Source organism: Malaclemys terrapin, chromosome 7 (assembly GCF_027887155.1).
Source record: "Malaclemys terrapin pileata isolate rMalTer1 chromosome 7, rMalTer1.hap1, whole genome shotgun sequence".
NCBI lineage: Eukaryota > Metazoa > Chordata > Testudines > Emydidae > Malaclemys > Malaclemys terrapin.
Window position 1 is genome coordinate 45,474,289 of NC_071511.1, and position 14,321 is coordinate 45,488,609.

The 14,321-nt window shown below is 38.5% G+C and overlaps 1 protein-coding gene across 2 annotated transcripts in view; it reads right to left on the minus strand.

Moving 5' to 3' along the window:
- The window catches only part of POC1A (POC1 centriolar protein A), a 112,516-nt gene that overhangs the window by 72,852 nt on the left and 25,343 nt on the right, over positions 1-14,321 (minus strand). For both annotated transcript variants that reach the window (XM_054034984.1, XM_054034985.1), the window contains exons 5-7: positions 14,139-14,246; positions 12,499-12,614; positions 4,185-4,318 (exon numbers count right to left, since the gene is read on the minus strand). In XM_054034984.1, coding sequence (XP_053890959.1) covers positions 4,185-4,318; positions 12,499-12,614; positions 14,139-14,246 — 358 coding nt within the window. The remainder of the gene's footprint in view (positions 1-4,184; positions 4,319-12,498; positions 12,615-14,138; positions 14,247-14,321) is intronic.

The following is a 14,321-nucleotide window of genomic DNA, read 5'->3' on the forward strand; positions in this document are numbered from 1 at the left end:
CAAAGCAGGTTTCACAAAAATAAAATCTCATTTATAGGGGGATTCGTGAAGCTCTATAAAATCTGGGGAATCGTACTGTCTAGTATAAAGCGCTATGAGTCTAACAGAAGAGCAGTCCTATAACTTTCTGTACAAATGCCATAATGAAGACCTGATAGTTACTCCCCTGTCAAAGCTAGAACAAGCTTTCCATCATAAGCTTCATTTTTTAAATCCTCCTAAGCCTCCTTACCCAAAATGTTTCATGAATGTCTTCAGACCCAGTGAGATTCTCCCCCTTGCCAATTACCCCAAACTTGAGGCTAATTAGACATAGCAAGTCTGGCAAATGGGAGATCTTTTCATCTTAAGAAATGAGGATAACTTCTCTTACTATGTCAGCTCAAAAATGGCTTGGTCTGGAAATCTGAAGTTCTGTTCTGTTACCTGCAATGAGAACTAGCGTCCAAGTATTTTTCAAATAGTTGGGAAGTCAATTTTGGAGAAAGTCACTCACTGTAAAACTCCCAAAACTTTTCAAAACTGTTAAGTCCTGACAGAGGTTATGAACTCCTCCGTTTAAACTTTTGTTAACAAGACAGCTTCTAGCTCTTTGTGTTAAAGATACATTGAAAAGGAACACTGATTACTACGGTTGGCAGTTCACCAAGTTAATCTTTCCCTCAAAGTCATTCAGTTATTCATGGGCCTCCTGTACCACCCTCCTCCACATCCAGGAAGGAAAACATGTCAGCCACCAGAGCAGCCCGGTAGAGTTTCTGCTCCTGACTGAGAGCACCTATGCACACCCTTCCTATCATAAGGGAGAGCAGATGGGGGAATCTTAGACCTCATCTTCAATTCAGTGACTCCTCCAGTGATTCTACTAAAAGACACCATGACCCACCAGTCCTTGAGCCAATGTCACTTTCCTTTCCACAGAGGTAACTGCATACTAACGTGCCTCAGCAGCAGTCATTTTCCACCCATTTATCCACTGACAACCAGTTGAGTAGTGGATAAGGAAGATGTAGTGGAGGAAATTCACCCTACTGATGGGTGAGCACATGATATTTAATCCCTTCTGTCAGGTAAAGAGTGGTATTGACAAAGGCAATTACTTCTTTAAAAATGTAGAGGTAAGAAGCCATTATACAGATACATTATCTTGTCACAGGAAAAACATTTAGATGACTTCAGGTCACAGTTAGTAAAAAGAGCATGTATGCCAATAAAAAAAAAAATACATAAATACTTACAAGATACTTTTTTACTAGCTTTTAGACCATAATTTTTTTTAAAAAGTTTAAAAATGGAAACATAAAAGCCTCCAGTTACTATATTTCAAGTGGTATCTAAAAATTTCTCTACTTGTAAGACCCCTTATACACAGACACGTGTATCTACCTCAAACCTCCCTCCCCAAAAACACACAAACCCCGAAATCCTGGAACTGCATGCAAATCTGATGCTGTCCTCTATTTTGACAGCAGATAGCGGAGTAGCACATCCATATGCTGATACACCTGTTTAAAGCGTCTTACAGTTTTAGTCAATGAAGTGGAGAGTTTCTATAGTTTTACCACTTATCAATCAGTTGGGTAGAAGGTGAGGATTATATGGCCAAAGTTACGTTTGCTTGCAGAATCTTAACTCTGCATTGTTTGGTCTCCTATTTATAAATATAACAATACTAATGTTTTACATAAACTATTTGCTTACAACTTCTACTCTGTTAGTGAAGTTGTCTGGAAGTAGTCATTAAAACCTTCAGAGAAAGTATACATACGGAGTACATATTTACATTTCTCTAATGACTACCCAAGAATGACCTATAAAGGTACTGTAACATTCTGTTCCTGTATGATGAACAAATATCAATGGTGGGCTTGCATACCAAGTCTCATTTGTATGAGAGTGAGTGAAAGTATTTTACAACTTGAAGCACTTAAGAATAAAAATGTGCAGCTACAGCATGATATTTTGCAGCTGCAAGATGTCAGGTCAGAGCTACAAACTCCAGTCTCTCTAATGATCTTTCTGGTATGAGGGGCCAGCTCCATTATAATTAAAGACAGCAATATAAACTTGGCAATTCTCCCTATGTAAACTAGAGCTAATCAGACGGTAACACAAATTCCTGGCACTCCAACAGTTGCGTCAAAGCATATTTGAAGGAACTCAAGTCTTTCTTCTTGAAATTTTCGCTTACGAATAACTGTCCCAGAACAGCAATCAGCTGTCAGAAGAACCACCAAATCTGGACCAGGCATATTCTCTCACACAAACTCACAAGTCAAGAATGTCTTCAGAACAAGCTGTTCATCTGGGTGACTAATATTTCTACAATCTTGCTCATTTAAAAAAAAAAAAATACATTTGTCTTTTAACACTTCATTTTCAACCACAGTAGTTACTGACACTGACTTAGGAGATGTCTACACTGCCATTAGAAGTGTGACAGCAGCACATGCAGACCTCACCGAGCTAGCTTTGAGCTAGCTAGTTCAGGTACCAAAAGCAAAGAAGCTGCACCAGCAGCAGATGGCAGCATGGGCTAGCTGTCCAAGTACATACCCAGGGTCCCAGGCACAGGTGTATAGCCCATGCTGCCATGGCTTCACTGCTACTGTTACTTAAACTAGCTAGATCAAAGCTAGCTTGGACAGATGTACACCTGCTGTATCTCTGTCACTGGGGTGGTACAGACAGCTGTGTTAAGGTTAGAGAGGAAGGGGTAAAGACACAATACATATCACATATAACTTTTTCACCCCCCAAAAAGTGTGTGTTAAAATCAGCCTCTAAATCAACATAGTAGATTTTATAAGGTTGAGGAAATCAACCCAGGGCCAGAACAGATCTGTTGAACCAGGCCCTAAGTTAATACACTACTAAGATTGCACAAGAATGTTTGATTTTTAGAAAAATTGCTCTCTCATCCCCACCTCCTTCCATTACTCCCTAATTGGAGAACCTAACGTGTTGCAATGCAGACTGTAGCAGTCCATCACTGTGTAGAAATCAGGTTCAGGCTCCTAATAAATACGTTCATCATTTACTAAAAAGACACTCCTCCTCCCTCTGCTCCCCCCTTCTCCTGCTTTCAAACTAGGACTCTATAAAAGGCACAAAGCCCCCTTCCAGTAAATAATTAATGCCCTTGCTCCTCTTAACTGTTAAGTATGAAAGAAAGCAGGTGTGTGTGTGTGTGTGTGTGTTTTTACATGTCCTGTATTTAGCAGATAGCTCGGTTTTGTATTTCATGTAACTCACCCCTCTATACAGCTTCAGGCTAGGGTCTTCAAAATGGGGCCTACAAGAGCTGGGCTTCCAAGTGGGGCTACAAAAGCCCAAAGCCCTTTGACTTTGGAAGTCCCAGCCCTCAGCCAATAAGGACACTGTTGGGTTACAATTTAAGTTGTCACTATCATCATCATCATCTTGCAAAGGAATATTTTAGAACTTGTTTGCTTTTCATTATTCATGCCTTTGCTGCCTCACTCAGCTTGGACAGTAAAATTAGACTATTTATTTAGATTTAACATTTAAAAAACACAAGAACTCCAAGCACTCTGAATATAATTAGACCTACCGCAACAAAACACCCAGCAGCATAAATACTAGAATACAAATAAGTTAACTCTGCCAATCAGGAATATTAAGTAATCAAATGAAGATAAGTTAACTTAGGCAGCTGCCAAAATGGGAGGACTCCAGAAAAGCTCTCACCCCCAAATCACACCCAGGAACATACCCCTCCTTGTTCCCAGAAACCCTATCAGGCAAAGTAACTAGTCTGTGTATAGAGCCAATTTCCAATATTGATCCCCATGTATTAGCACTTTTTATTTCAGTAGCCGACTCTCAAGGAAAGATTGTTTTTAAATTGTGACAACTTATTTTGTAAAACAATTTTAAAGCCAAATCTAGAACTGAGCTGTATACTGTCTCCCTATTTTTCTTCCTTATGAAAGCAGTACCTTAGATTAATAAGTTACATTTCTTGTCATGTTTTCTCTACATTTCCACCACCACCAATGAAATTTCAGGTTTAATTAAAAATCCAATCAAGGAACCTTAAGCATTATAGGCCGAGAGAACTGAAGCCTAACACTTGACTCAACATCATTTCTCTGTCAATCTGCTGAGTCCACGTGCTTTACGCATTACTTTACAAAAGTAATACTGAAGAGTCTCCTCACCTGATGACCATGAAGAGTATACAGCAGCCTTCCTTCTAGTAAATCCAGAATTTTAAGGGTTGAATCATTGGAGGCAGTAATGAGGTAGTTTCCAGAGGGGTGAAAGGAAAGACAGTTTACCACAGCACTGTGCACTAGGGAAAAAAAAAAAAAAAAATTATATATACATATACACACACCCCACCCAACATCTAAAACCGATTTACACAATAAGTCGTCCCCGTCCCCCCCCCAAACACACACACACACACACCCTCCAATACTCTGTTATAATATGTTTAATGTGTTTTCTGATCATAATTTTCACATTATGCAGGAACTCTTTTCAAAGCATTCTACAATGAGGGTCATATTCAGGTCTGGGGAAGAGTAAGTTTTGCCAGTTACTCCAAAGCCCGGTTTGGCCCTATGCATTTTAGGTTTAAACCAGAAATTTGATCTGTACACCAAGGTCTTCTCTTACCAGTGAAAAGGGATTCTGAGTCAAAACTGAATATAAAACATTTTTCCACCGAGGCTCTACTTTTCTCAAATTCTAAGCCATCTTAAAATGAAGGCAAAACCTCAAAGCCTGCATCTCAGGGAGAATGTTAAGTAACACTTTTGTGGGAAAAAAAAAAAAAAAATATGGAAAGTGGTTTTGTTTTGACTTGAAATTTTAACACAAGTGGCGTCTTCCTCCAAAATCTGCAGTCTTAGTTTAAGACACTTTGTAACAGAAGTACCAGCCATCTTGAAAACATATGTTTGATAGCGGCCCTATTTGAAGGTCTAGCATGAGATGTCTTTATAGTTTCAACAAAGCTCACCAGGATATTGAAAGTTTGTTAAAACAGTAAGCAGTATTTGGGGATTTTTAATTTTGATACATGCATGTCCAGTGATACAAGCCTTTCTACATGGGGACAGAGCCTAAGAGCAGTACTTAGAAGAATTAAAAAGAAACTTCAGGAAAAGTCTGAACAACATTTTTTTTCAAACCTTCTGCAACAAAATGATCTCCTTATATTTATGTATTATAGCATAAATATGCTATTGAGCATATTTATTTGTGGGAACATATAGTACTTCACATAATGTACAACTGCTTATGCATATGTGATATTACACGATACTAGTAACCACCACTTAAAGATGTTTTGAATATGAAGTCTAATTTGTCTCTTAGTTACACTATCTGGCTCCAAAATGTTCTAGTGCCTTGAATTTATGCTTTATTATAAAAAGAGACAAAGACTAAATTCTTAGTTTTTATTTCAATCCAAGTTGCACATTAAATTTACCTAGTCTTACTACAAACCACAGATAGAATTTTAAATGCATATAACACTTTGCATTATCATTAGATTGTAAAATCTGAAATAATCTTGTTAAGTTAACACAAAATGTAGATATTTTCCCTTAAACATTATTAACAGTTCTCACATCATCAACAATTCTGAAAGAGTCTTTCAAAAACTATGCAAAGGAAGATTCTTAATCCAACCCAGGTAACCTGGAAATGATTACTGCCTCAGGTAAACACTTAACCTTTTCATGTAATTGAAATAATGAATTTAATGCCATCATGTACATTACTTTCCCAACTGGTGGGCAGTGGGGGGGAGGGGGGGAAAAAAAACCACACATTTCTGGAGACAAACTGATCCAGAGATCAAAAATAGAACAAATTTTTACTATAGATATTTTAGTTTGGCTCATGTCACAAGAATAGGGTTGTTAGTACAAGAACCAATCACAATGGGATAATATTTCACCAATAATTTTCTACTGCTAATGAAATGTATATACCTCCACACTCAGATCTATTATCCCCCACTTCATATATCCATTCAGTTAATGGACATACGTGTATTTTATCAAAGGAATAAGTTTCAAAACAGAATACTTTGACCAGAAATATGGTAGCCAACAGTGGATCCTTGGAAGCCCGGGACAGGAAATGAACTACTTCCAACTTCAACAAAGAGCATGGGAACTTTCTAGGATGGAAGGAAACCATACAAACCCCACAGACAGGTCGAGACCAAGCTTTGTAGGCAGCCACAGCTTTGGTGCCCAAGTACTTCTTGGCAACCTAAGCTCAGAGAAAGTTCCATCTGTCCTCCTCTGCCATCAATTATTGCTATTTATTATCTGTACTACCTTAGTGACTATGGACCAACTCATAGATCAGGGACACCACTGTTCTAGGCATTTACAAACACAGAACAAAAAGATGGATTGTAAGCCTCTTGGGGCAGGGACCAAGTATATAATGAGACAACAGATGGATATAGACAGAGGGAGGAATACTAACGATGAGGCAATACTGGTCAGCATTACAGGCAGTGGTCTCAGCAAACTAGCAGCATAATCATGGTCAAGTTTTTTGTAGGCTTCACAGCAAAGGAGTTTTGAGGAGGGATTTAAAGGTGGATGAAGAAGTAGCTTTGCAGATACTAATGGGGAACACCTCCCAAGCATATCTGTCAGCATGGGAGAAAGCATACCAGATGTCTGAAAAGCTAACAAGTGAGTAGTAGGGGCTGGGATCATGGGCCAGTAGGAGGTGATCATCAATAGCTCAACTGCTTCCCATACCAGCTCCCACACCTCAAGAGATACTTAACACCACCACCACCTCCTCCCCCAAACCACTCACACTGAACTGGACAGCAAGAACTGTGATCCAACTCTATTTGATGCTGCAACTAGTGATACCAATAAATGGTAGAGGCAACAGGGGAAAGAGGAAGCCCCGTCACTGACTTGTCTATTTGCCATTCAAGGCTTAGAAGCGTGTATGGCCAATATTAGAGAGACAAGGTATCTCTCCAATATCCTGGGACCAACACGGTTACAACTACACTGCACATAGCCAATATCAACAGCCATTTATGATTAGGCCAGTACTAAGGTCATATGCACATCTCTTTTTGCAGATTTATCCTCTAAAATTGAGTCTCTGCAGTCTATAGGGTGAACTGTATAGTACTATAAGTACTGTGAACAAAATGTAAAGCATGAACTGTGACAATGGTGAGCCCATGGAGTACCAGAGATTAGTTAATATTATTTTAGCAGCCATTGACTAGAATATAAATTAAGATGGCCATAACAACCGCAATAAAGGTGGTTTCCATTGTACATCTATTGTTCTATATTTTTCATCGTTTCTTTGTTCTTGATCAACTGTTCTAATAAAAAAATATAGTCATCATGTTACCAAAAAAAAATGTGTAGGGCTGTTCCAGTAGACTAATGTAAGCACAATGTGAACTGACAAACTTTGGGCACTGCAGAGCCAGCAGAGTTTGCTGCTAAAGTACTGTAATCTGGGATCACCCCTGATCTGATGGCTTACTCACAGATTCATGACTTAAAAAAAAAAAAAAAAAAAAAGAGAAATAATGGGAAAAACCGAAGGAAATCCAAAGGATTCTAAACTACTATTAGTAATACAACCTCTGTTCTCCCCTGCTGCAAATGATGCCTCCCCCTCCCCATGCCAAAAATTTAAACAAAAAACAAATGTGGAAAACAAATATTTTGGCAATGCACAATGTGATCAGGATAATTGTCCAGGGTACTTAACTCTATGAAATCTGCATTGCACTATTTTTTGTGACCTAAAATGTACAATGTGATATAGTAATTTATTCCATTTATACTTATTACGTATGGAATAAATTACTATCAACCTTTATTATTAATTTGTATTGTGATACCACCTAGGAGCCCCAGCCATGGACCAGACTCCATTGTGCAGATGCAAATAAACACAGAACAAAAAAAGTTGATCCCTGCCTCCAAGTGGCTCATATAGCATTAATCTAGTCCCCTAAATTATTCTGTTACTAGCCAGAACCCCCAAAGACACTTCTATTGACATCTCTGAGACTAATGCAAAATAACCAAGTACAAAGACAGATGGCGGACATGGAAAATGTCTTTCACTAGGCTACCTCTAATTATTTATGCACTTGCTGTAACTAGACTGGTAAGAGATGTCGCTATAACCTTATCCTGCTACCTAGAAGAATAGTGCATCACGCCTAATACACATAACGGCTTCACACTAATAAAATGTTATGTCTGAGTAAATTCAGATAGTCATTCTGAAGAGTCCACTATTTACTCCTCCTAGATAATGAGGAATTGAAGGTTAAGTCATATCACTGGGATGCTAGTTTTCCTTATTTTGCAATATGGCATCAGATTTGCCCCACACAACAGGTCTGAACATATTAGTGAATTTCATACCAGTAATATGGCTATACAGACTTTTTATGGTTGATTTCCTGTACAGGAGTACTCTTCTCAGTGTAGTAGGTAAACAGTTCATTTGTCTGCTCATTGAGTATGTCCAGGTTATTTATAAGTTAGTTTATTGAGACACACTATAGAAAAGCAGAAAACAAATTGTAAAACCTTTAACTATCATTTACAAATGTTGCAGTTGGAACAAAGTCATGGCAACAACAACAACAGACTAATCAGTGGTTGGGTAACAACCACAGCATTATTCACCTCTCTATCGGGGGGAAAAAACACTACTTATCAATTACAGCTCTTTAATCAATCCAATTTGACTCTTAAAATGGATTCCCTTGAAAATCAAACAAACCTGTCAGTTTCTTAACATGATTATATATTGAAGGAAAAGATGCCCTCTAGTGGAATTTAGTGATTTCATGGTTCTGTTCTTCTAAAAATATAATTTCATTTTCAAATGTGCGATATCTGTAACTTCTATCTAAATCATATGAATTAGGTATATAAATCCTTATGCAAGAAAGAGAGATACCCATTTGTATCTGCAAAGCAACTGGCATGACTTCACTGTGCCCATAACCATTGCAAGTTATTAGTTTTAATTTATTATTTCAATCTGACAGTTTGGTGTCTAATTAGGATTTATGCAGTAGCTGGTTTTACAAGATTTCAATAACAAAAGTGTAACAATAAAATGCCACTCAGGAAAAAGATACAGTTAAAATTCCAAGAGACAAAAATAATCCTGGCAGTCAAATGGCAACTAAGCCACACTGGACCCAGACAATTTAATCTCTCTAAATCATAAGCAGGAAGAGATCACTGTAGAGCCAAATAATGGTGTGGCTGGAAACACATGATGTATATCCTGCCACTGCATAAAAGCTAATAAGTAGTTTCAGATTGCCCTTTACCCTCGTTTAAGGATTTAAAAAGTTATGCCTGTTTTAACAGCAGAGGTTTTATATCCATTTCCAAGTTTCACTAATACTCACACAGTTTGGAGTAAGCACTTCTCTCAATACACAGACAACTTTGCTAGTGGAGTTGTGGCCATCAGAAAGAATATACCCCCTTTACCTCAGACATTTATATTTGGTTTGTGTTGAAATTCTTGGTTACAACTATAGTGTAACCAATAATATGGTGACATGCATGCACCATCCACAAGCATTCTGCACTGCACCTCTTCTAGAAGGTCTTTGTTTCCCTTAACATATGTTCATCAACATAACTGTTGATACATTGGAAAGGGCTCACAGAAGAGCCCAATAATAATTAAAGGATTGGAAAACATGCCTTATAGTGGAAGACTCAAGGAGTTCTATCTGTTTAGCTTAAAGAAAAAGTTAGGAGGGGACTTCATCACATTTAATAAGTATCAACATGCGAAACAGAAATTTAATAATAGAGGGCTCTTGATTCTAGCAAGCAAAGGTATAATGTGATCAAATGTCTGGAAGTTGAAGCTAGACAAATTCAGACTAGAAATAAGATGCAATATTTTAAACACAGAGTAATTAATCATAGGCACAACTTATCAAGGGTTGTGGTGGATTCTTCATCACTAGACATTTTAAAAATCACAACTGGATGTTTTCCTAAGAGATGTGTGTGATGCTCTGTACCTCAGGGGAACACCCTATACCCCCATGTTCATCTTTATAAAATGATTGTGTGGTATCCAATGCACAGTTTGTCATGTTGGGTGTCTTCGGAAGGGTCATGATGCACTGAGCATGGCTGTTACAATGATGTTATAGTAATTGTTACAGTAAGGTTATAGTATCAGGGGGTAGCCGTGTTAGTCTGTATCTACAAAAACAACAAGGAGTCTGGTGGCACCTTAAAGACTAACAGATTCATTTGGGCATAAGCTTTCGTGAGTAAAAACCTCACTTCTTCGGATGCATAGAGTGAAACGCATCCGAAGAAGTGAGGTTTTTACTCACAAAAGCTTATGCCCAAATGAATCTGTTAGTCTTTAAGATGCCACCAGACTCCTTGTTGTTTTAGTAAGGTTATAGGTTATAATTTCATGTATATAGTTATGAGGCTGAAAACTTATCCTCGTGGCTTAAAGCAAGCCCGGGCAAAAACTCTCCAAGAACAGAGAGGCAGTTCACACCTCATCAGGGCATGCATGGGACAAACCCAGCCCAGCCTCACAGAAACAAAGGACGCTGGCCTAGGCAACAACAAAAGAATCTGTTAGACTATTGAGTGAGTCACCCCCCTTCCTTTGGGTCAGTTTGGAAATGCAATGAGGTAATGCTCAACTGACTCTGAAGGGAGGCGGGGGGCAAAGCCAAGAGGGAAGAAAGGACATGATAAAAGGGAGAGACATTTGCCATGCTCTCTCTCTCCCCCACCTACATCTACAGACACCACACCAAGCGACTGAAGTGCTGATCAAAGGGGAGAGCCTGGCTGAAGAGCAATCAGCCAGCCTGTGGTGAGAAGCATCTAAGTTTGTAGGAACATTGAAAGTGTTAAGATCAGCTTAGAATGCGTTTTGCTTTTATTTCATTTGACCAAATCTGACTTGTTATGCTTTGACTTCTAATCACTTAAAGTCTACCTTTATAATTAATAAATCTGTTTATTCTACCTGAAGCAGTGTGTTTCGTTCAAAGCGAGTCAGACACTCGCCTTGGGATAACAAGCCTGGTACATATCAATTTCTTCATTAAATTGACGAACTCATATAAGCTTGCAACGTCCAGCGGGCATAACTGGACACTGCAAGATGGAGGTTCCTAGGGTTATGTCTGGGACCGGAGATATTGGCTAGTGTCATTCGGTTGCACAATCCAAGGAGCAGCTTACATGCCAGAGGCTGTGCGTGAACAGCCCAGGAGTGGGGTTCTCACAGCAGAGCAGGGTAAGGCTGGTTCCCAGAGTCAAGGATTGGAGTGACCTAACAGATCACCAGTCCATACAACACCAGAGGGGAACATCACAATATGCTCTAGTGCAAACTGGAATTAATTCAAGGAAGTCCTGTGTCCTATGGCCTGTGTTATACAGGGAGTCACACTAGATGATCACAGGCCTTAAAAATCTATGAACAGTAAAAACGGCTCTATATATGCGTGATTACAGTTCTGAAGTTTGCAAACTGGCTCATTAAAACACTGCCACTAGGAAGGATTATTTACTAAAATGTGGTTAAGCAGGGACATGGTCACTAAACAAATGAGTGCAGCAGTCTCTGAAGGTGTCAAGTATCAGGGGGTAGCCGTGTTAGTCTGTATCTACAAAAACAACAAGGAGTCTGGTGGCACCTTAAAGACTAACAGATTTATTAGTCTTTAAGGTGCCACCAGACTCCTTGTTGTTTTTGTAGTCTCTGAAGGCTAACCCTAGGGACTATCTCATCACACTTAGACTACGAGGAGAACGTCATGTAGCTTTGAATTTCAGAAACCCTCAGAAAGAAAGGAAGGTAAGTTCTCTTTAAAAAAAGAACAAACAAACAAAACAAAAAAAACACAGTGCTGCTGTTCACTTGCTTCCTTATGGTACCAAAGGACTATGACAGCCTCAGTGGCCTCTTTGCACACTTCCTGATTTACTGTTGAACGTGTTCCTCTCAAAGCATTCATCTGTAACAAGAGTTTAAGCACATGCTTTTAGAGGTAGATATGAAGGAGGAGCTGGCTACTCAGGAGATGTGACAGGACAGCTCTGCTCTTTTGGCATTGCTACAGCTTTCCACACCTTTCAGCCATATGTACATTCACTATTTATTAATAATATAGGGAAGCTAGAGAATGATTAGTTCTCCCAGTCTGACTTACGTAAACAGATGCACAAAGCTGAAAACATTGTTGGGTAGGGAGATAGCACAGGCTATATAAAGACCAGAGGTGCCAACAGTTTAATTTAGAGCTGGCAAGTTTTATTTTCAACTTGTAAAGTGAGCAAGAATTCATTGCAAGCAATTTTTTTCCCCCTTTGCCTAGCCTCCTGAGGATCCAATTATTAGGTTAAACACCACAGTGGAAAAAAACAAAAAACAAAAAGAAACAACTCTCTTAGGTCTGTAACTTACCTTGATAATGCTGAAGTAGTCTATTCATCCTAACATCCCACACCTTCACTGTGTTATCTGTACCAGCTGCAGCAATGCATGTACCACTGGGATGAAAATCCACATGATTCACAAACCTATAAAGAAAAATCCAACAGTTTAAACTTGGAGGGATCCCTTACAAGAAGGAGCATTACAGTATGTTAGTGAAATAATATGGGGGCAGGAAGAAATCTGACTTAAAGATGCTAAACACGACTCAAGTCAACTAACATTTATCTTGTGCTTCTCTCACACCCTTAAGGCAGGATATGATATAGCACTATTTTATATATATTTGTATTAAAAAGAATTTGATGACAATTACATGAGTTTCAGAAGCAAACCTTCTGGAATTTTGTAGATTTAGATGTCTTAACATTAATTTTCAAAAGTTAATATTTAATAGAAGCAATTTTTTTTACTAAGATCACAGGAGTTCTTAATTGGTGCTTATGAGATACAACATGCAGCCATATCCTTTGAACACATTGTTATTTAAAAAAAAAAAAAAAGTATAAAATCGATCCTTTAAGGTGCTTTGTAACTCTTGCTCCATTGATACAAGCAAGACATCGGATAACAAGAAAACTGACTGCCCTATTAGCATCCTTACATTGCGTCATATTAAGAATACCACCAAGAGCTTATATAGTGTTTTTCATCAAATTCTCAGATCTGTTGTGTGGAGGAACCATGTGTACTAAAAAGGCTTATGAAAAACAACAGTATTGTACCATGACATTAACGAGATCAGAATCAAAGGTCATGACATTAAATACAACCTTAATGACAAATTCAGATGTTATCTTGAAACAAGAGAATTGTATGAAAGGGAAAACAAAAAGGCAGTATGCAGTTACTGGTCTATTGAGGAGGTGTGTGTCAAATGATGCCATGGAATCGGAACCTAGAAATCATGGGTTCTGGTCTCAGTTCGATCATTGACTTGATCTATAACCTTGGACAAGTCCCTTAATCTTGTGGTGGTTCAGTTTCAACTATAAAATAGGTATAACACTTCCCCACCTCACAGACGACATGTAGGAGGTTTGATTAATTTTATGAATGGTTTAGAGAGCCTAGAATGAAAGGTACCGCACAAGTGCAAAGCATTATTGCAAAGACCTTTTAATTATTGAACTTCATTAATTTAGAGCACAATAAAAATAAAGTTTTGGCAAATCTAGTGAAGAGAAGTGAGATTCAAACCTCCTTAAGTTTCCTAGAACTAGAGAGAGAGAGAGAGTGTGTGTATGTATGTATGTATTGGGGGTGGGAGGAGGCAAGAAGAGATGTGAAAAGTTTCATTTAATGTGGTTTTGTCCTCAGCAGAATGTGGCTAAAATGATTTCTAAGAACTGTTCTCATATCTAGGCCACTAGATGGATGTTAAAACATGTTTAGCTTCATTTACACTAACATCCATGTCACTTTCAAGCCCAGCAGTAAGGGATCTGGAAGGAATGGTTGGTGACTAAAGGTCATTTCTGTGTAGCTAGGATCTATGCGATTGTGCAGTCAGTCATGATTTAACCTCTGCCTAACAGTGAAAAAAGTGTGGCAGGCTCAAATAAGACAGCCTTGTGTGTCTTGCCCCTGTGCATTCTACTGGTACTCACCCACCATGCTCACAAAAAGAATGTATACATTCTCTGCTGGTTTTATCCCATAGTTTGATAGTTTTATCATCGCTTGCAGAAGCTATTAGTCTTCCATCTGGAGAAAATCTAAAATAAATACAGGAATTATAGCAAAGTTCAGAACTAACAAGAAGCTGGAGGGGATAGACAGTATGGGCTAGA